At 41.2% G+C, this 21,375-nt stretch overlaps 2 protein-coding genes across 4 annotated transcripts; both read left to right on the top strand.

Annotated features, from left to right (window-relative positions):
- The first annotated feature begins 482 nt into the window (after window positions 1–482).
- On the top strand, window positions 483–7,684 carry LOC111947541 (ceramide synthase 2-like). 3 transcript variants are annotated; one of them, XM_023955861.1, is made up of 15 exons: window positions 483–553; window positions 659–746; window positions 875–960; window positions 1,222–1,267; window positions 1,525–1,582; window positions 1,830–2,006; window positions 2,165–2,282; window positions 2,723–2,841; window positions 2,927–2,984; window positions 3,146–3,196; window positions 3,292–3,384; window positions 3,618–3,746; window positions 6,899–7,005; window positions 7,093–7,246; window positions 7,372–7,684. In XM_023955861.1, exons 6-15 carry the CDS (start codon window positions 1,834–1,836, stop codon window positions 7,492–7,494), a joined length of 1,125 nt encoding a protein of 374 aa, XP_023811629.1. In that variant the 5' UTR covers window positions 483–553; window positions 659–746; window positions 875–960; window positions 1,222–1,267; window positions 1,525–1,582; window positions 1,830–1,833; the 3' UTR covers window positions 7,495–7,684. The 3 variants fall into 3 exon arrangements, with proteins under 3 accessions (XP_023811629.1, XP_023811628.1, XP_023811630.1); XM_023955862.1 differs by lacking the exon at window positions 483–553 and having other exon boundaries at window positions 560–746; window positions 1,542–1,582; XM_023955860.1 differs by lacking the exon at window positions 1,525–1,582 and having other exon boundaries at window positions 538–746.
- Window positions 7,685–9,295: 1,611 nt separating this feature from the next.
- cfap161 (cilia and flagella associated protein 161) lies at window positions 9,296–21,102 on the top strand. Its single transcript, XM_023955859.1, has 8 exons — window positions 9,296–9,471; window positions 19,420–19,509; window positions 19,592–19,809; window positions 19,880–19,961; window positions 20,213–20,248; window positions 20,332–20,454; window positions 20,539–20,612; window positions 20,904–21,102. Exons 1-8 carry the CDS (start codon window positions 9,400–9,402, stop codon window positions 21,043–21,045), a joined length of 837 nt encoding a protein of 278 aa, XP_023811627.1. The 5' UTR covers window positions 9,296–9,399; the 3' UTR covers window positions 21,046–21,102.
- Window positions 21,103–21,375: the final 273 nt, after the last annotated feature.

The raw sequence follows: 21,375 nt of genomic DNA, 5'->3' as shown, positions 1-21,375 counted from the left end.
GTACGCAATTTTGCACACAAATTTCGGACATTCTTTATTACCGTTTATATTTGCACACTTGTATATACGGATTATTTAATATTATATATCGTTATTCCTTGCTATACTTGCACTGAAATAGTGATCCTTCAATTTCATTGTACAATGGACAATGACAATAAAGCAAATCTAATCTAATCTAATGTTCCAGTGGGATCCTATGAAACACTTGTGTCTGTTGCCCCCCTCTGGTGTATGATGGAAAGGACGACTTTTATACTTAGATGTTGAACTTGTTTTTTTTACTTTATATGTTTTAAAAATCTTTTATATTCCCCCAAATTCTAGAAAGAAGAGGTATTACGTTTGATTCCTGGTAGACTGAAAAAAGATAACAGGTTTTCAAAGCACTGGGTGCTTTATCTATACGGGCATGTTTGCCATTAACTCAGGTAGATTTTTCACCGTCTGTGTGTGAGAGTTCCTCTTTCTCACCTAGCTCCTCCTCCTCCTGCCCCACCAGTGAATGGGACCTTTGTGGGGGCTTCTCGGCATTCCAAAGGAATTTCTGCAGGTGACTGCACACTGGACTTAAAAGACTATTCAGTCTACCTCATTGTGACTAAAAAGTAAGAGAGGAAAATTCTTAAATTCTTTGAGGGTAGTGAGTGCTTTCCAGTTACAGATCTTGAGTCGTGCAGCAGCCAGGAGGGTGTGATCCCAAAAGCAGACGAGTGGGAGGGAAGGATCCCAGGCTTTCTCACCAGGTGAGTGACCACATGCATTGCTGAAATTCAGCATGCTTACTGGAGCCTGCTCGCACTCAAGAGGTCCAAGCAGATCAAGGCCCAAAGCTAATATTTGCTTTCTTTAACTTTCCACCTTGTCCTTGAAGAGTGACTCCACCAAGGCAACAAGAGAGAACACAAAGGATCTAAGAGTCCTCTTATCCACTCTTTATATGAGCACTATATGGACTATGTGAGTAAAAAAAAACAACAAATTTTCCTCTGTTATTTTGTAAGACAGCACTTAACATCATTTATTTTGTCCACTGGTGACTTGGAAAATTAGTATAACTACTTTTATTTCCAAAGAATGTAATAACTTTATTTATTTGTTTAAAAACACAAATTAAAAGACTTGCTTTAAAGTAGTGGATTAGGGGGGGGGCAGCTTGAGTTTCACTCAGTTTTACCTTAGTTGCAACAGGCGTTGTAATACACACTCTGTCTGTCTCAGCTTCAGTCTCATCCGTTGAAGCTTGTCAAGACAACACAGCCTCCAGGTATGTGTGCCTTTTTTTATGCTGACTTTTTTTTTAGCTGTGTTTGGGGAACAGGGATGCTCTGGAATTGAGTTACACTGAAAGTAAATTTATCAAAACAAGTTGGTTTTTTTTAAGAATGTATTGGACTTTATGTGATTCTTGTGCACTCGTTCATGGGCAGAGTCCACAGGAGGAAGGACTTTAGTTCTGTAATCTCTGCCTCCATGAATTGTTCCTCACCCTTCTTTATCTGTCTTGCCCTTTGAAATTTACAGTTTGTTTTCATATCCAGTTAACTTCCCTTCTGACTACAAATCTGGAGGACAGCTAAAGGTGATGGAAAACTAAACAACTAAGCTAAATTCTGTGGATTTTCAGTAAAACTACTTTAATCAAAGGGATTTTATTTTTACTATACAGACTAGTAAAAAAAAAACACAATAAAACTTTAACATTCTTTCCTTGAAGCATATAGTTTCCAATTACTATAAAAGTTAACATTTATGTGCATTCAATGAAATCCATAAAACCAAACGTTTTGTCCAGTGCCATAGTAAAACATAATGTTGTCCTGTTTAAGTGTCATGTTTCAGGTCATCAGTGAGTGGTTGTGGTGGGAGCGTTTGTGGCTGCCCGAAAATGTCTCCTGGTCAGACCTAGAGAACAGTGAGGATCGTGTCTACGCTAAGGCCTCTCATCTTTACGCCACCCTGCCCTGTGCCCTATGTCTGCTCCTTGTCAGATACACCTTTGAAAGGCAAGAATGCTCTACATGTGGCTGTGTATCGGGGAAATCAGCAATATGATTTGGTGGATTAGTGTGTGGGGATTATGTTGCCCAACACCCCAATGGTACTTTGATTTTCCAAAGAGCTAGTGTAAGAAGAAGGCAATAGCAATCCGTGTTTGTTTCAGGTACTTTGCCACACCGCTAGCTAATGCTTGGGAGATCAAGGATAAGGTACGCCTTACTGCTGAGCAAAACTCCATCCTGGAAAAGTATTTCTGCAGTCAGGCACGAAATCCCTCACAGGTATTGAAGTAATATTTTATTTTGATCACTTACTAGTATTACAAATTAAACAGAAGTAAAGTAAGAATTATTCTATTTAGGGATCAAAATGTTGTATAAAAAAAGGGACTGCTATGTCAAAATTTGCATCATGACATAAGTGAAGCCTTTTTGTGAGCTAACCTTAACCCCTTGACGCCTATACAAATATGCATTCTGCTCCAAAATTACCTTAATTTAGCATCTACTTGACTTTTTTTTTCCACAGCTGGAAATAAATACACAACAAATTGAAATTCAATTAAATTCAAGGAATTGAGGTTCTTGCAAAAAAAGAAGAAGTTTTTTTTAACAAAGAAACATTTTGTGTTGAATAATGAAACATAAATTAAGAATATAACATGTAAAAACATAGACATTGTGTCGACTGAATGGATTTTTAAAACCGTACCTTGTGTCAGTTTGATGTGACGTCTCTGAGCAAGAAGACCGGCTGGTCAGAGAGGAAAGTTGAAATCTGGTTCAGAAGAAGGAGGAACCAGGATCGGCCAGGGCTTCGGAAAAGGTTCTGCGAGGCCAGGTGTGTGTGCTTGCGTAGCTGCTAATTCTGCTTTAACTTGAAGCAATAATTGTGCGTAACGCCGTTGCTCTTGCTTAATCAACAGCTGGAGATGTGGTTTTTATCTATTTGCATTTTGTGGAGGCATCGTGGCCCTTTATGATGTAAGTTGAGGGATATTCACTTCGGTTCTCCTCTTTTCTGGCCTGTGAATATCTTTTTACAAGCTGTTGACTCTGCACACAAACATTCACAAGCTCACAGGACACCAGCCAGCCATTCATCAGCCTTTGTCCTCATGTTCTCCTTTTGTTACTTCCTTTAGAAACCTTGGCTTTATAATCTCAAAGAAGTTTGGGCAGAATTTCCTAAACAGGTAGGTGTTCTTTTCCACTTTGGTTTCAGACTCAATTGTAGAGCTCAGGATTTGGAATGAGACACAAAACCTGTGTTTGTCACCTGTTCTCATAGTCCATGCTGCCATCACAATACTGGTATTACCATTTGGAAATGGGATTCTACCTGTCGCTGCTCCTCAGCCTCACCTTTGATGTGAAACGGAAAGTAAGAGCTCCAATACGTGACCTACTTTTCATTCATTATTATTTTAGATGAGCTGTGTGATTACCTATTTGCTTCATAAACACGTTCTCAGGATTTTATTTTGGTAAAAACCCATGACCCTGTTTGCTCTTTTTCTGTAACAACAGGGTTTCTTTAAAAGATTAAATAGATTGAGTTTAATTGTGATCTTCATGTAAAATGCATATTTGTTCAGCTATGGCGTGTGTGTGCAGGACTTCAAAGAGCAGGTGATTCATCACATCGCTACAATGACTCTGCTGAGTTTCTCCTGGGTTTCAAACTACATCCGCATTGGAACCCTTGTGATGGTAGTTCATGACTCCTCTGACATTCTGCTTGAGGTTTGTTGTGTTCTAACTTTCATCCATGCTCTTTCTGATCATTGTACGATTCCTCTGTTGGAGGCAGTCATTCCCCCTGTGAGAAACATGGTTTGATAAGATTTCCAAACCTTTCATAGGCTTTAGTAAATGTGGCAGTGTAATAATGCTCCAATAAAAGGATAAGTTGTTAGTCATACCTGTTTTGCACACTACATTTGTTGCACACACCAACGTTCAAGCATTTTGCAACGCCACAATTTTATTAATCTGTTTAAGTAATTAAAACTTGATTTATATTAAGCTAAGTAGGCAAGTGTATTTAAAAAAGGCAATATTTTGTTTAAAAGATAAAGTGTGCAACAGAAGCTGCTCAGAAATGTATTCTACTGCAAACAACCTCAAATAGAAGTTCAGCCAGAACCAGCAGCAAAGCAAAAACATTTTATTTGGGGCGGGCAAGAGGGGGGCAAAAGAGTTTGGTAGGGTGGCAAATGAGAACAAATGAGAGGATTAACATCACAAAACTTCTAATAATTTTATTATTTTTTACTGTAATTAATATAAAAACAGCTGTTCCTTTAGCTGAGGTGCTATTACTAATGCTTATACCATGGTTCTCAGTACTCGATTATAATTGGCTGCTGAGTGTGGATTAAAAAGTGATAATCCACAGTGATAATGCACGCCTAAAAGAGAAGTTCCAGTCACGTATCTTAAATGTTCTATATCGCTGCGCTGGCTTCTTTAAAACAAACATTAGCTTCATCATCTGGACAAAAACAAGCGGTAAGAGGTGAACTTTCTCTCTGATCTTTTAAAAAAAAATAATTTTAAACTTGTCCTGTCCAACAGCTGCGCAGACAGATGAGAGGTGAAGGCCTCTTGTGTTGGACATATTTTACTTTAACAACAGGGGTTATGAACCTCCTGACAAACCAGAGGTATGTCTGAATAAACCCCTTTTGTAATCTAGGCCAGGAAAGAACAGACTGACATGAGCTGAAAAAAAACTTTTTCCATGGGATTGATATGATATGCTACATTTTTACAACAGTCTTTTTATTTTATATTCTTTAAGCAACAATTATCAAAACCAAAGAAAAAAAATAACCAATATATTTAAATATGTGTAAAGATACTAGTTATAAAGATATTAGTTTCAATTTTTTGGCAATACTTTGTGTAACCAGATGCTTCAATACTTAGTAAAATGTTTGTTTTTAATATTTAAAGAGTTTTTTAATGTCCAGAGGCAGTCCAGAGGCAGTTGATATTAGATGTATAGAAGAAATAAACATGTAAGTACTAACATCTGAGTAGGTTTCGGTGCTGTTTAATATTGGTATCGAAGGACAACCAAAAATTGGGGAGGACAACCACATATTACTTGCCAGGATGTCTGGACGACAACCATTTTTTTCCCCTTATTTCTAACGCTTAGTACATATATCGCTTTCCTTTGCCGCTGCAGTCGAGGTCGATGCTGACTCAGTCACTGTAACACGACAATGTGCAGCACTGCATAACAATTAGTCCGCTTTTTTCACAAAAAGCGATCTATAAGCCGAAAAATATAACAAGAATATAGTACTAAAAAGTGGTTGATTATTTCTTTCTTTTTTAAGTGACCATAGCATGAACGGGATAATGGGTTTTCGACCTGTGCATTATCAGAAATGAACGCACTTCATGGAAGCAAAAGCTTCCACGGCGTGCGTTCATTTCTGATTATGCACACTTCGTCTGTCATTGTCCCTTACTTAAAAAAGCTGTTATTGATCATTTCTTTATTTTGTTAATGATGATGCTAATCGACTAGAGATGAAGATGAAGACATGCCCTGATTTAATAAACATACTTGAGAAGAAACATTTAAAACATACTTTATATTACAAGAATTGTGCTAATGCTGAACAGACAAAAGTTCAGAGCAAATCTTGGTTTATATTTATTATTTTTTTATACTGAATTTATTTTTATTTTGTAATGCACTGAGTGAGTTTTACAAGATGAAGTCTTTTTTATTAATTTTATCTTTGTTATATTTTATTGTTGATGTGTCTTTTTTTTTGTACTTGAGCTTTGTGTGTGCAAACTCAATAGAAATGTGCAGCCTGTTGATGTTGGAAAAAGAAAATCAAAGGTCTTTTGTATGTTACCATTCTGAAATGACTTCATCACCACCAGACCTACTTACAGGTGATAGTGTAAACATGCTTGATGCTTTATGGCATCTTACCAATGACTGCTATTTATTGTCGTTCTTTATCTGACATCTTCTGTGTTATCTAATATGCAACAGTAAATTAGCAGTCATAAAATTTAGTTGCTTTTTGGCAGTTAGCTTTATTTCTTTTAAAGCTATTTCTTTGCAGATTTTTGAGTCCTCACTAAGTACCGGTTTCTTCTAAAAGAAATTCAAATCGCTGTAATATTTTTTAGCTTTTTTATGATTAATGACAACACAAATTGAGTTTTCTTTTCTACTCCTAATTGTCTGTGTTTTTTGACCCCAGTTTCTACCTCCGTTTTTTACCCATTTTCTTTTGTTTTGATTGCATTTTCCTTCCTTTAAGATCCTTTGCTTAGATTGTTCTCTTAACTTGTTGAGCTCTTTCTTTGTTCTCCAGTTCCTTAACTGATGTGGAAACATCTCTCAGTTAAGAATTGGAGCTGAGGCTCACACGCTTGCTATGAGTTTATTGACAGACAGATGGATCAGAAGAGAACACAAGGTTCTGCAAAGAAGGAAAACATTCCAAACAGATGAGTGACATATCTGTCTCCACAGAGTCTGGAATCCTGATTTATTACTATTTGAGTTATAAGACCTCTGATGTATTATTCCGCTAGCTGTCAGATACGCCTACTTTAAAGATTCTTTAGTACTGTTAAAGTAGGTACTTCAGACACATCTAGTTAAGAAACATCTTCTGGCCCACTGTGTTTTGAATTACTTTCAAATTAGGACATAATTTGGACGCATAAACTTATGCATTCCTCCAATTTAGGGTCCCATATAAAAACATGACTCCAATATTGTTTTTTGTATTAAAACATAATTTTAAAAGATTAAAAGTGAGCACTTTATATGAAAAAAGTCCTAATCGTAGCTATAAGTTTATAATTTTAACAAAAAAGTGATATACCTGTTTTCTTTTATCTTACAGGGTGCGAAGGTGTTTAACTACGCTAAACGGTATCAAATTTCTAATGCCATGTTTGTGGCATTTACAGCTCTTTTTATGGTGACGAGGCTTGTCATCTTTCCTTTCTGGTAAGTGTATTTAATGACAGGAAGCAGTCCAATGCAAAAAAAAAAAGAATTTGCCTCTTGTGATAATAGTTTGCATGCCTTTCACAGGCTGATTCATTGCACATGGGTGTACCCGCTGGAAAGGTTTAAGCCCTTCTTCGGTTATTATTTCTTCAACTTCATGCTGATGGTCCTACAGATCCTCCACATCTACTGGGCTTTTCTAATATCACGAATGGTTTACAAATTCATCTTTAGCGAGGTGGGTTTACGAGTGATCCTTAGTCATCGCCGATTAATGAAATCTGTGTGGAGTGTGTAAACTTTGCTAATACTCTTCCTTCACCCCGATGATGTATGTGTTGGCTGTGGCTCAATCTCACCAAGCATCTGGAGGGTGACGTTAGGAGCGATGAAGAGGAGGAGGACAGTGACTCACCGAAGGAAAGAAACCACAAACTGAGTCATATGAATGGCTCAGGTGCCAGAGGTCGAGCTAATGGCCACTGACACACAAAGACAGTAGTCGAAGAAAAAAAGGATGGACAGCAAAAACAAGGACATTTCCTGCACTGGAGTACTGCTCCTAGAATCTAATTATACAAAAATAACTCATAAATGTTAGGCAACTTTTAATTAATATGAATGATTTTTAAGATGATTGTATTCAAACCATGAATAAATTATAATACAGTGGGTTCTTTATTGTGTTTTCTGGGATTCATAAACAGCTAAATAAAACTAATAAAGCTAAGAGTGACGTCAGCTTTACCCCCATCACCACAGTGCTTCTATGTTTGACACATGTTCTTATCACTTTATGGCTGTGAGTACAAGGTGCGTTCTCATTTCTTAAAGATACATGTATTTATGTTTCAAAATAGGTTACAGGTTAAAAAAATGGCATTGCTCATCAGTGTCCTAAGATCAAGACTCTGTGGTTGTATTGTTGAGATTCAGGACCTAAAACGTCCTTAAATGCAACATGACAAAGTCTTGTGTCTGTTATAACTGCACCAAGAAAGCATGTGGAAAAACATTTTTCATACTACTCAAGTAATTTTGTGAAGAATTAAGTCAATTAAGGTATATAAAAAAAAAACTTAAAAATGTATCATTTCAAAAATCTTCATCCACTGTTCCAACTTTCCTTCCGTCTTAGTCTTTATATAAAATTTGTCTTTCCTAATCACCACCTTTTTGCAATTAACTGCTGTTTTAAGTCTAAATCAGGGGTCTGCTCTGCAATCTAAAAGAGCCACTTGGATCTATTTCTACTGACCAAAACCCGGCAAGAGCCACAAAGCCTCATCTCAATGTTTAGAAAAATACACTTTTTTATGCTTTTGTGGCCATTTACAAATGAAAATTTTAAACATTACACTAGTTAAATAATAACAGTGTTATACTTTTCTGTATTGAATCATGTTAACTTCTTTTTACTTTTGACAGCAGTACATAGTCCCCTTTCAAATAAAAGACACCCTGTGTTAATTAAGATCCTCCTGCTGAACTAAAACTGTAAAAAAGCCAACTAAAACATGACTTTTTCTGTTGTTGTGACTTTACTGAGCATTCCTCATTTTTCTCATTTAGCTATCAATTGTGAATTTGACTACATTGGTGCGGAATCCAAATTTTGAAAAAACATCGGCCTAATAAAAAAATTGTAAGCAGAAACATCAATAACCTCTCTGACAGTAGTTTAAATCTTTTACCATCATTTTTCCGTTATCTGAGCTTTGCATGTGTGACATACAAAATAATCAAGACCACAAACCTATTTTTCATTCAAATCTTTTGCATTTTTCTTCTAAATCACACAGCCACAATTACCTTCATAGAACCCCTTGTAGCTCCAGAGCCTCAGGGAAATAATAAGCTGCACTGTAGTAATACACCTGAATCGGATAATATAACCCCTAAAACTGCAAAAATTCAGTTTTGGGTTTCTGCTTTATTGTGTTCCTTTTAGCTGGCATGATTTTACCAATGCGTGTTGAATTTTAGCTAGATCTGTAGCAGGGGGGTCAGACTCCAGGCCCGGAAAGGATGTCTTATCTGCTGCTGATTACCTGGATCAGGTGTGTTTATATAATAAGAAGTCACAATGGAAGCTTGGATTGGAACATGTAAGACACTGGCCCTTGAGCCCTGAGGTCTGACACCAGTGATGTATTATATAGGTTAAGACACATAATTTTAAAGATGGCCTGACATTAAAACTCTGATTAGACTAAGACAAGTTTTAATTATGTGTGCTATTGGTACCAGCACGCCCTCTAGCGGCAATAAGCGTAAACTGCCTGGTAACGGCGTTGCCATAGAAACTACAACAGAAAACACGTACAGCAGTGGGGCAACGTGTCAACTTTCGGGTGATACAAAACCCACTGTTTGCAGAAAACAGTCCTAATGGCTCATGTGAGAACGTATCGATCCAAAGTGAAAGTGGGAAACTGGACTGAGGACGAGCTCTTACAGAAGGTTTGTTGAAAATTTTAAACTTTATTAATGTAACAGTAACGTAATCCCCAAAGAACTAACCTCTAAACGGCTATTAATTAACACTGTAGTATGCAGCCAACTATCCAATTAAAGTGTTTCATTTTGTAATCGGGTAAAAATATAAAAAATATATATATATCTATACATTTAGATCAAGCCTTCTCTATTTCTATCTGCGAGGACTAATGTTCATATCAGAATTCAGTGGATTAATCTTTCTCACATCATTGATTTATTGATCCACAATTTAGGAAGTTAAAAAAAAACAAGTCATAAAATCCCTGTATGATCAAGTAAACCAGTGAAAACATTGATGTCTTCTTGCTTACTCTACATTCCTTCACTCCAGAGGTACGTCATTGTAATTCATTTTTGCTCAGTTAAAATGTTTTAACTATGTTTTGTATAAAATGTTCCTCTGATTGTTTATTTTTTATTTATTTTTTGCATTTTAATTACTTGAATAGATTTATACAAAAAAAACAAAGAAAGTACTCAGTCCCCCTAGGTGTTATCCACGAAAGTACTTTAATTTGTAGCATTTGTGCCATTTATTCTATGTAATATTGAGACAAGACAAAGAGAAAATGGTCTAAATAGGTCATCCTTTAAATAGTGCAACAGATCATGTTGGGATTGTCACGGTGCCTGTCAGTTCACCTCCCCCTCACACAGCTCTCCTGCTCTACTGATTGGAACCAGCTGACCTTCATCTCCTCATCACCCTGCCAGCCTTCATAAGGGAGATCCTCACAAGTATCCAGCGCCAGTCCGTTATACTCTCTCCGGTGCTTACGTCTGGCCTCTAGTCAAGTAACCTTGTTCTAGTAAATCCAAGCCTTGTACTTACTCTTTGTCTCATGCCTTCAGGTCAGCTCTCCACTGGTCACGCTGGTTCCTCGCCTCGTTCCTGTCACGCCGTCCTCGGCTCCACCTCTCGCTCCAAGCTGTGCTCGCCGTCCTCGGCGCTCCACCTCGTCACAGGCTGTCTACGCCGTCCTCGGCTCCACCACTCCCCCAAGCTGTGCTCGCCGTCCTCGGCGCTCCTCTTCATCCACGACTCTCATCTCCCCTCTCAGATTAAAACTTCTGACTCTGCCTCGTCTCCTGAGTTTCTTCCGGGTTCCAGCATCTGGGTCTCCATAGAGTTCGACCATGACAGAACGGACTGGCCATTATCCAGACCCAGCTGGCCCGGAAGGACTCCGCTTGGCCGTCACTCACCAAGGCATCGCTCTAGGACGGCAAGCTGAATCCCTCAACCAGATGGCCGCCGCCCAGCAGGACCTTTTCCGTCGTTTGGACGGTATTTCTCAGACTCTGATGGATTTATCCTGCCGAGGACCTACTAACGCCACAGCCACCAACACGGTTTCCACCACCGGAAGCCCGGGCCCCGCTACAGACAACACAGCTAACGAAAACATCCGGCTCCTTCCTGTGCCTTTCCTGGGTGACGTAGGAGCCTGCGGGGGTTTCCTCCTGCAATGTCGTTTGATCTTCCAGCAGGCACCTCGGCACTATCATGCAGACCACAGCAAAATCACCCTTATAGTGAACTCTCTCCGGGGTAAAGCGCTTCAATGGGCACAGGCTTACTTAACTGCTAATCCCATCTCTCAAATCCCCTTTGAACGCTTTTTAGGAGAGTTCCGGCTGGTTTTTGATCAACCCCGCAAGGAAGAGGAGGCCACCCGCCGACTGCTAGCCCTCAAACAACGCCACAGATCCGTGAGTGACCATCTAATAGATTTTCGGATTCTAGCCGTGGAGGCGGGTTGGCCGGATATAGCCCTTAAAGGGGTGTTCTACCAATCCCTTAATGATTCGATCAAAGATCATTTATGTTCCCAGCCTGAAGCCAGATCCTTTGAGGAGTTGGTCACAGCGGCCCTTCGTTCTGACGTTCGCCTCCGTGAACGTCAGGCCGAGCGCCCCCGCCAAGACAAGAGACCCTTTACCAGTGTTTCTCCTCCTTCCCCTGTTGCTAATTATGTTCATGTTATGTCTCATGATTCTGTTGGACGCTCCACAGAGGAACCGATGCAGATCGGACATTCTAAGCTCACTCCGGAGGAACGCCGAAAACGCAAGGAAGAAGGTACTTGCTTCTATTGTGGACAATCGGGTCATCATGTGCAACAATGCAACCTGCGTTTAAACCCCAGAAGCCCCCTGCTAGAGGACAGGCCGCGGGAGGGTCTTCCTCCTACTATCCAGGAAAAGAGTTTCCTTTATGTTCCTGTCAAACTATGTCACCAGTCTGTAACTCATTCATGTCAAGCCCTTATTGACTCCGGAGCCGAACAGAGCTTTATTGACAGTTTTTTGGTTGCAAAACTCAGTCTCCCCACAGAACCGCTGGACCATCCTGTTAAAGCTGCTGGCCTGGGTGGTCAATTACTCACCCGCATCACCCATCGTACCAAGCCTCTACAACTGATCACTTCCGGTAACCACCACGAAATCATTCAATTTTACATTACACAGACTCTTCAGTCCCCTGTCATCCTAGGTTTCCCTTGGCTCCACAATCACAATCCCCAGTTCGATTGGGCTAATCACCACATAATCAACTGGAGCACTCACTGCCTAGCTAACTGTCTTCGCTCCGCCATTCCATCGCTTCCACCCGATCTCGATCCTGTTCCTGAAGAAATTGACCTTTCCAAGGTACCCCCCTGTTATCATGATCTCAAGACCGTTTTCAGCAAAAATAGGGCTGGTGCCTTGCCTCCCCACAGGCCTTATGATTGCTCAATTGAGTTACTTAAGGGCGCTGCTCTCCCCAAGGGACGTTTATTTAATTTGTCCGGTCCTGAAAGGACCTCTATGGAAAAATACATTCATGAGTCCCTCGCGTCAGGTCACATTCGCCCCTCCTCCTCTCCCGTTGCTGCAGGTTTTTTCTTCGTTCAGAAGAAAGATAAGACCCTACGTCCTTGTATCGACTATAGAGAACTTAACCAGATCACGGTTAAAAACAAATACGCTCTGCCACTCATCAATTCTGCTTTAGACTCCGTTCAAGAGGCGCGTGTATTTTCTAAATTAGATCTCCGCAACGCGTACCATCTCGTTCGTATGCGAGAGGGGGACGAATGGAAGACTGCCTTCAACACCCCCTTAGGACATTTTGAATATCTGGTGATGCCTTTTGGGCTCACCAATGCCCCTGCAGTTTTTCAGAATTTGGTTAATGACGTCCTCCGAGATTTCCTCAATAGGTTTGTTTTTGTTTACTTAGACGACATCCTCATTTACTCTCCTAATCAAGAGATCCACACTCTCCACGTTCGTCAGGTCCTCGAACGCCTTCTCGAGAACCAACTTTTTGTTAAAGCCGAGAAGTGCGAGTTTCATCAATCGTCTGTCTCCTTCCTTGGTTTTATTATAGAGGCTGGCAACATCCGCCCCGACCCAGCCAAGGTTTCCGCTGTGTCCAACTGGGAACCTCCCAACTCACGCAAACAGCTTCAACGTTTTTTAGGGTTCGCAAATTTTTACCGGCGATTCATTCGCAATTACAGTACTCTCGCTGCCCCTCTCACTCAGCTTACGTCCATCAACAAACCCTTTCATTGGGGTCCTGAGGCTCAAGCCGCGTTCGACCAACTGAAACGTATGTTCATCTCCGCTCCCATCCTCATACAACCGGACCCGCAACGCCAATTCATTGTTGAGGTCGACGCTTCCGACACTGGGGTCGGAGCCGTTTTGTCCCAGCGCGAGGAGTTTTCGGGGAAACTCAAGCCGTGCGCCTACTTTTCCCGCAAACTGTCCACTGCGGAACAGAATTATGACGTGGGCAACCGTGAGCTTCTTGCAATCAAACTCGCTTTAGAGGAGTGGCGCCACTGGCTTGAGGGAGCTGATCAACCTTTTGTAGTGTTGACGGACCATAAAAATCTCGCGTATCTCCGTTCCGCCAAGCGTCTTAACTCTCGTCAGGCACGTTGGTGTCTCTTTTTTGATCGGTTTACTTTTACTATCACGTACAGACCCGGTAGCAGGAACATTAAGCCCGACGCTCTTTCCCGCCTTTATAGTCCCCATGACCAGCAGGAGGTCTCTCACATAATTCCTCCCTCCTATATAATTGGTAACCTCACTTGGGATGTCGAGACGCGGGTCTTACAAGCCCAAAACGAAGAGCCAGATCATCCTCCTCCTCCGGCAGGCACACTCTACGTGCCCACCTCCCTCCGCTCTGAAGTCCTAGTGTGGGGGCACACTTCCCGCATATCATGCCATGGGGGCGCCCATAGAACTTTTAATCTCATCAAACGCAGGTTTTTCTGGCCCAATATGGAACAGGACGTCCGGGATTTTGTTGCCGCCTGTGCTATCTGTGCTAGGTCCAAGTCCTCCAATTCACCTCCAGCCGGGCTCCTCCATCCTCTGCCCATCGCTGAACGCCCCTGGTCCCACGTATCCATGGACTTTGTTACTGGGTTACCCCCATCCGAAGGTAACACAGTTATATTGACTATTGTTGACCGTTTTTCCAAGGCAGCGCAATTCATCCCCCTGGCCAAGCTCCCCACGGCCACTGAAATGGCCGACGTCCTGGTCCACCAAGTCTTCCGACATCATGGGATACCTAAAGATATCGTCTCCGACAGGGGCCCGCAGTTTGTATCCCAGGTCTGGAGGTCCTTTTGCTCTGCCCTGGGTGCGACCGTCAGTCTCACCTCAGGTTATCACCCCCAGTCGAACGGCCAAGCCGAACGTGCCAACCAGGAGCTGGAAGCCGCCCTCCGTTGTCTGGCCGCTCAGAATCCCTCCAGCTGGTCTAAATTTCTCGTTTGGATCGAGTACGCTCATAATAACCATCCCTCCTCTGCAACCGGTATGTCACCTTTTGAGGCTTCGCTCGGCTATTCACCTCCTCTGTTCCCTTCTGATGACATAGATCTGGCTGTCCCCTCGGTGCAACATCACCTCCAACGCATCCAACGCGTTTGGCGCCAGACCACAGCCGCTCTCCTTCGCACCCGGGAGGGTAACTGCCGGGTGGCCAACCGACGCAGGAGAGCGGGGCCGGACTACCAGCCTGGGCAAAAGGTTTGGTTGTCTTCCAAGAATGTTCCCCTCCAGGTCACCTCTCGTAAGCTAGCACCCCGTTTCATAGGCCCTTACATCATTGAGAGGGTCATCAACCCGACCTGTGTTAGGCTACGGCTCCCGGCTGCGTTGAAAATACATCCCTCCTTCCACGTTTCCCAAATCAAGCCCTTCCGGGAAAGCCCCTTATGCCCGCCGTCCGCTTCCCCACCGCCCGCCCGGCTCATCGACGGCGCCCCTGCGTTTACTGTCAGTCGGGTTCTGGACATTCGCCGCCGGGGCCGCGGTCACCAGTACCTGGTGGACTGGGAGGGTTACGGCCCGGAGGAGCGCTCTTGGATCTCCCGCTCCATGATTCTGGACCGTTCCCTCCTGGACGATTTCTTCAGGGCTCACCCTGATCGCCGCCCTGGACCGCCTGGAGGCGGTCGTTGAGGGGGGGGTACTGTCACGGTGCCTGTCAGTTCACCTCCCCCTCACACAGCTCTCCTGCTCTACTGATTGGAACCAGCTGACCTTCATCTCCTCATCACCCTGCCAGCCTTCATAAGGGAGATCCTCACAAGTATCCAGCGCCAGTCCGTTATACTCTCTCCGGTGCTTACGTCTGGCCTCTAGTCAAGTAACCTTGTTCTAGTAAATCCAAGCCTTGTACTTACTCTTTGTCTCATGCCTTCAGGTCAGCTCTCCACTGGTCACGCTGGTTCCTCGCCTCGTTCCTGTCACGCCGTCCTCGGCTCCACCTCTCGCTCCAAGCTGTGCTCGCCGTCCTCGGCGCTCCACCTCGTCACAGGCTGTCTACGCCGTCCTCGGCTCCACCACTCCCCCAAGCTGTGCTCGCCGTCCTCGGCGCTCCTCTTCATCCACGACTCTCATCTCCCCTCTCAGATTAAAACTTCTGACTCTGCCTCGTCTCCTGAGTTTCTTCCGGGTTCCAGCATCTGGGTCTCCATAGAGTTCGACCATGACAGGGATTGTGTATTTTAAAATTTGAAAAGCAGCAGTGTTGCATGGAATAATCCATTAACACTAAAAATTCATCTATAACTCTGAAGCAGCGTAGACTTTGCATTGTGCCTTCATAAAAAAAAATAATTTATTTAATTTTATAATCTGTGTGTGTGCATGTACAATTTTATAGGTTTTAGATTATAAATCATATTTTGGGAACATTATTCATTTCTAGAGTTGCTTTTAAAAATATTTAACCACTACCTTTTTTTTCAACTTTAATACTATAATTGATTTAATTAACCATGTTTCCTTTCTACTTGAGCAATTTATTCTTGACAGTATTATTATTATAATTACTAAAAAATAATGCATTTTATTTAAAAGCACTGTTCAAAGCCCTTATGGACATGTTTCTGTAGTTTCTGTACAGATTCAAAAGTAAAACACAATAAAATCACAAAACGTTATAAGCATAATAAATGATTTGAGATCATTAATAAAATCAAATAATAGAATATGAAAATTGTGATTTGGAAAAGGACATTTGAATGAACAGATAGGTTTTGAATCTGAATTGAAAAATTGAAATGGAGTCAATGTTACGGAGGTCCGGGGGAAGACAGTTCCAGGGATGACAGCACGGCTCCCTGTGGTGACCATAGGGAAGGGACGAAAAGCTGAAGGGAAGAAGAAGACCGCAGAGAGCGAGAAAGAATGTTAATATGGAGAAGATTAAAAAAATAACAAGGAGCCAGGTTATGGAGGGCTTTGAAAGTTTAGAGAAGACGTTTGGATTTAATCCTGCAAGCTACTGGAAGCCAGTGCAGCTGCAGGAGAACGGGAGTGATGTGATGGGAGGAGGGAGCTCTGGTGATGATGCGGGCAGCTGAATTCTGGACCAATTGAAGTTTATTCAGAGTTTTATTGGGAAACCAGAGAGAAGTGCACTGCAATTGTCAAGGCAAGAAGGGACCAGGCTACTGGCCTGTGACTCTCTCATATTTCTATGTTACCACTTTTAATATGAACATGAAATCACAGCTTTACTATAAAGGTCCTGTATTGTACAATTAGGGTATCGTAGAACCCCTGTTAAACAGTTTCAAACTTTGAGTAGTCAAGAATAGAAATAAAGCTGACAATTTTTTAGTATTTTTTTACACAAAAATTCTGTAACATGTAAATGAAGGACTTTTGGAATTTACTTTTTGTTTCATCAATTGATGGTTTTTGGAAGATAGTTCAGACTATAAACCTTACAGAGAAAAAGGGGGCCACCAAGTTGGATGTTGTGTTGTTTTCTTTCAGGCCACTAGAGTGCGCTATTATAAAATCTGACTCAAAACGCTTTGCCTGCCCAAAACAGTGGGTCTCGCCCGTCTATTGCAAATTGCAAATCCTTTAAGATGGTAAAATGTTAGGGTAATTGAAACCTTTCCAACTTTATCTTGTATTATTATTATTTTTGATATTAATTATCGTTATTGTTGTATCTAAAGTACTAAAGCAAAATGTGAATTTACAAAAAACACATGTTAATGTACATTTGTATGGGTAGCTATCTGATCTTCTTAGATCCTTCTGTAAAATATATGATATATTTATCTTTGTAATTGTTTTAATATATAGTGATTTTCCACTTCATTTTTTTCTGTTTAAAACCATGTTCAGCAACACCACTGCACTTGTAATACCTTGCAGGTGTACTGGGGCATGTTGGTACAAATGTACACCATAAAACAGTGACACACATAGTAATTACAGTGACGATCCCCTTAAGTTCGCATGACAAACTTGGAAAAAAAAGCCACTTCAAAAGGAATAATCTAAAAATGCAGAAGCAATCTGTGCAAAAGCAAAGTCAATATTGTTTTTTTTTACAAGAAAATTAGAACATGTATTAAAGAAGAGTTTTTGAATTCCAAAAAAACACAATTTTTGCTGATACAAAACATTCAGGAATGTGTTGGCACATACCATCATTTGATCATATATTTTTTTTAAAAGAAACCGGTCTTCAAGTTGCCCTTAAGTGTGGGAAGGTCTTGGAGAGAAGAAAAAGATGGTTGCCATATGCCTTTAGGGGGTTGCAACAGCGAATCATTCACCTCATCGAACCCTCTCCTCTACAGCCTCCTCGTTCACACCAACCATCCCTCATGTCCTCCTTTACTACATGAAAAATGCAGCAAAGGGAAAATCTTTTCAATGTTTTTTAATCTCTGCAGTATTTTTAGTCTTCATAGTGTGTCTGCTGTGATTTGCAGTAGGGCAAAAAAGTATTTACGGTAGTCAGTCACCAATTGTGCAAGTTTTCCCACCTGAGAGAGAGGCCTGTAATTTTCATCATATGTTTACCTCAACTGTAAGAGACAAAGTGAGAAAAACAAATCCAAAAAAACACATTGTCTGAATTTTAAAGAATTCATTTGTACATTTTGGTGGAAAACAAGTATTTGGTCAATAACAAAAGTTGGCAATGACAGTGGTCAAACATTTTCTGTAAGTCTTCACAAAGTGTTTACAAACAGTTGCTGGTATTTTGCCCCACTCCTCCATGCAGATCTCCTCTAGAGCAGTGATGTTTTGGGGCTGCTACTGGGCAATGTGGGCTTTCAACTCCCTCCAAGGGTTGAGATCTGGAGACTGGGAAGGGCACTCCAAGACCTGGAATTGTTTCTTACGAAGCCACTCCTTCGTTACCCGGGCAGTGTGTTTGGGATTGTCGTTATGCTGAAAGACCCAACAACGTTTCATCTTCAATCCCCTTCCTGATGGAAGAAAGTTTTCATTCAAAATCTGATGATCATTCTTTTCTTTACATGGATCAGTCGTCCCGGTCCATTTGCTGAAAAACAGCCTCAAAGCATGATGTTTCCTCCCCCATGTTTTACAGTAGTTATGGTGTTCTCTGGATGCAACTCAGCATTCTTTCTCCTCCAAACACAAGTAGAGTTCTTACCAAAAAGTTCTATTTTGGTTATATCCGACTATAGGACGTTCTCCCAATCCTCTTTTGGATCATCCAAAATGCTCTCTAGCCAACTTTAGACAGACCTGCACATGAACTGGCTTTAACAGGGGGACATGTCTGACACTGCAGGATTTGAGTCCCTGGCAGCGTAGTGTGTTACTGATGGTAGCCTTTGTTGCTTTGGTCCCAGCTCTCTGCAGGTCATTCACTAGGTCCCCCCGTGTGGTTCTGGGATATTTGCTCACTGTTCTTTAGATCATTTTGACCCCACGGGCTAAGATCTTCTGGCGGAACTCCAGACCTTTTGAGATCATCCATGGTCTTGCACGTCTTCCATTTCCTAATAATTGCTCCAACAGTTGATTTCTTCACATCTGCTTACCTATTGCAGATTCTGTCTTCCCAGCCTGGTGCAGGTCAACAATTTAGTTTTTGGTGTCCTTGGACAACTCTTTATCTTGGCCATAGTGAAGATTGGAGCGTGACTGTTTGAGGTTTTTGACACGGGTCAATTTTATAGATAACAAGTTCAAACAATTGGAGGACAGAGGATCCTCTTACAGAAGAAATAACTGGTCTGTGAGAACCACCTTGTTTGTAGGTGACCAAATGCTTATCCACGATAATTTGCAAATAAAAAAATCTTTAAAAATCAGATCCTGATTTTCTTTCCTTATTTTGTCTCTTCTAGTTGAGGTATACTTATGATGAAAATTACCGGCCTCCCTCATCTTTTTAAGTGGGAGAACTTGCACAATTGTTGGCTGTCAAAATACTTTTTTGCCTTACTGTGTGCAGGTAACAATCCCCCAGTAATTGTTTAATACCAACATATGTTTTTTTTTTGCTGAGCTTTTTTCCTTAAACCCATGGAGGGGGAGTTTTAACTAACAAAGATGCTTAATGTACATCTGAATGTTGTTTTTCTCTAGGATGCAATGAAAGAATATCTGGAGAAAAAGGAGAAGGGAGAGCTCTATGTACAGAAGATAGACCTTCTCAGGCAGAACATGTTGAAACCGGTAAAATGACATCTGAGCTCAATCCGACAACACTCGTGGGAATTCATTGCCAAATTACTTTCTTTTTTTTCCTTGTGTTTAGGTGAACTTGTCAGTGACAAATGATGGAGATCTACACTTTGGAGATGTTGTGATGTTAGTGAACGTTGGAGCTGGGAACAGGGACCGCAGCGCTGTCAGCATTGACGCTGACGTGAATAGTTTAATGACTGTTCCATCTCCCAGCATTCCAGTGTCTTGTGGGGTCACTGCAGGAAGAACTATCCAACCATGCACACGCACTGCTTTTATCGTTACAAGGTAATCACTCTTTAATTCAGCAGAAACTTCAGCCAGACAACACTTTGTAACCGTTTTGGCACATCCACAGTGTTGACGGGAATCCTGAAGGATCTGTGCTGCATTTTGAGCAACATTTTGCCTTGAGGACTTTGAGTGGTTTTGCCAAAGGGGTAAGGAAGATAACCGACTTGCAGAATCACAAACAATCGAAGCTCTATAAGTTTAAAGCAAGTTTGTGTAAATGGAATGTGTAAACACAAATGTAGCACTGTAGAGATAGGAAATAACTAAGGTCAACTGAAGAAGATCTAGTTTAGAAACAGAGCAGTTAAAACACATCACTTACCTGTTTTAGTTCAAAGTTACCTACTTCAAGAGAGAATATGCGATATTTTAACTTCTTGTTAACACCTTTCCTCAGCTTTACTTGACTAGTGACATGAGAAGTTTCCAAAAGGTAACTCATTCAACCATTTGCATTAGAAACTATTAAAGATGAAGTGTATCTGCTCATTTATATAATTGTGGTTTCATTCAAAGTGTGCAAAAAAGTCCCACCTCCAAGAAGTGTACCTGGATGAGAGCAAATGCTTTCTGTCATGCTGGAAAATAGTGCATTTGGATCCCCTGGAAAGACTTGAACATGAAGGACTTCCAGTTCCAGTAAGTCTTCTTGGAAATGACTTTTGCGTAAAGGAAGACAGTGTTCTGTGTTCTTACTGCCTGTGTTGCCTTTCCCCCCTGCAGGCTAATGTGAAAGTGTTGATCTTGCATTGCAAGACAAACCAGGCCCTTGCAGTTTTGGGAGATCAAGCTCTTTGGTATTATATTTATTCCAAATTTTCTATAAATAAATCAAAGCAGACCCTTTTGTACCTCTGACTGCAAAAATACAAGCTTGAATGCTCACTAAGAAAAACACTGCATATTTGTAAAAGTACTAGTCATTTCACATGGAAAAAATTACAAGTGCAAAATTCTATACAAATGTAAGTTCTTTAAATAATTAGCTTTCAGATAAACCAATTTTATATTAACACATACAACTTCATGTCTTTTTATGTGCTATTAGTGGCAGTTTTACAATTCCACTGTGTGTAATCTTCCTGCAGGACAACATTTGGTGAAGAGTACGAGGTGACCACTCACACATTCCTGGACTGCCACAAACTCGAACAGGAAAACAATCACTGGGTGTTGTGCACCTCTGACCCTGCAGGAAATGGCCTTGTCCTTCTTAATCGCCAGCAGTAATGCAGAACTACAGAAACAGCATCAAAAATTTTAATAAAGATGTTTCTTCTGCTTCAATCACTGACTTGTATTTATTTTATTTTTTTGCCTAAATAAGAATTAAGAATAGACCCTGTGAGATTGATCATTTTATGGAGATCTAGGATTAGCCAGCATTGTAGAAAAGTCCTCGTTGAAAAAAAAAAAGGTTTAAAAGGATGACAAAGACGTACATGAATCTATTTTTCTGCAAGTGGATGCATCGGAAGGGGTAGAAACAGGGAGCTTGGGCCCGCTGACTGTAGCAGCTAGATCATAGCTTTTTGTCTGATTCACAACGATTTGACAAAA

Source organism: Oryzias latipes, chromosome 6 (genome assembly GCF_002234675.1).
Source record: "Oryzias latipes chromosome 6, ASM223467v1".
Lineage (NCBI taxonomy): Eukaryota > Metazoa > Chordata > Actinopteri > Beloniformes > Adrianichthyidae > Oryzias > Oryzias latipes.
Note: the sequence above shows the minus strand (reverse complement) of the source record. Positions and strands in the feature narration are given on the sequence as shown.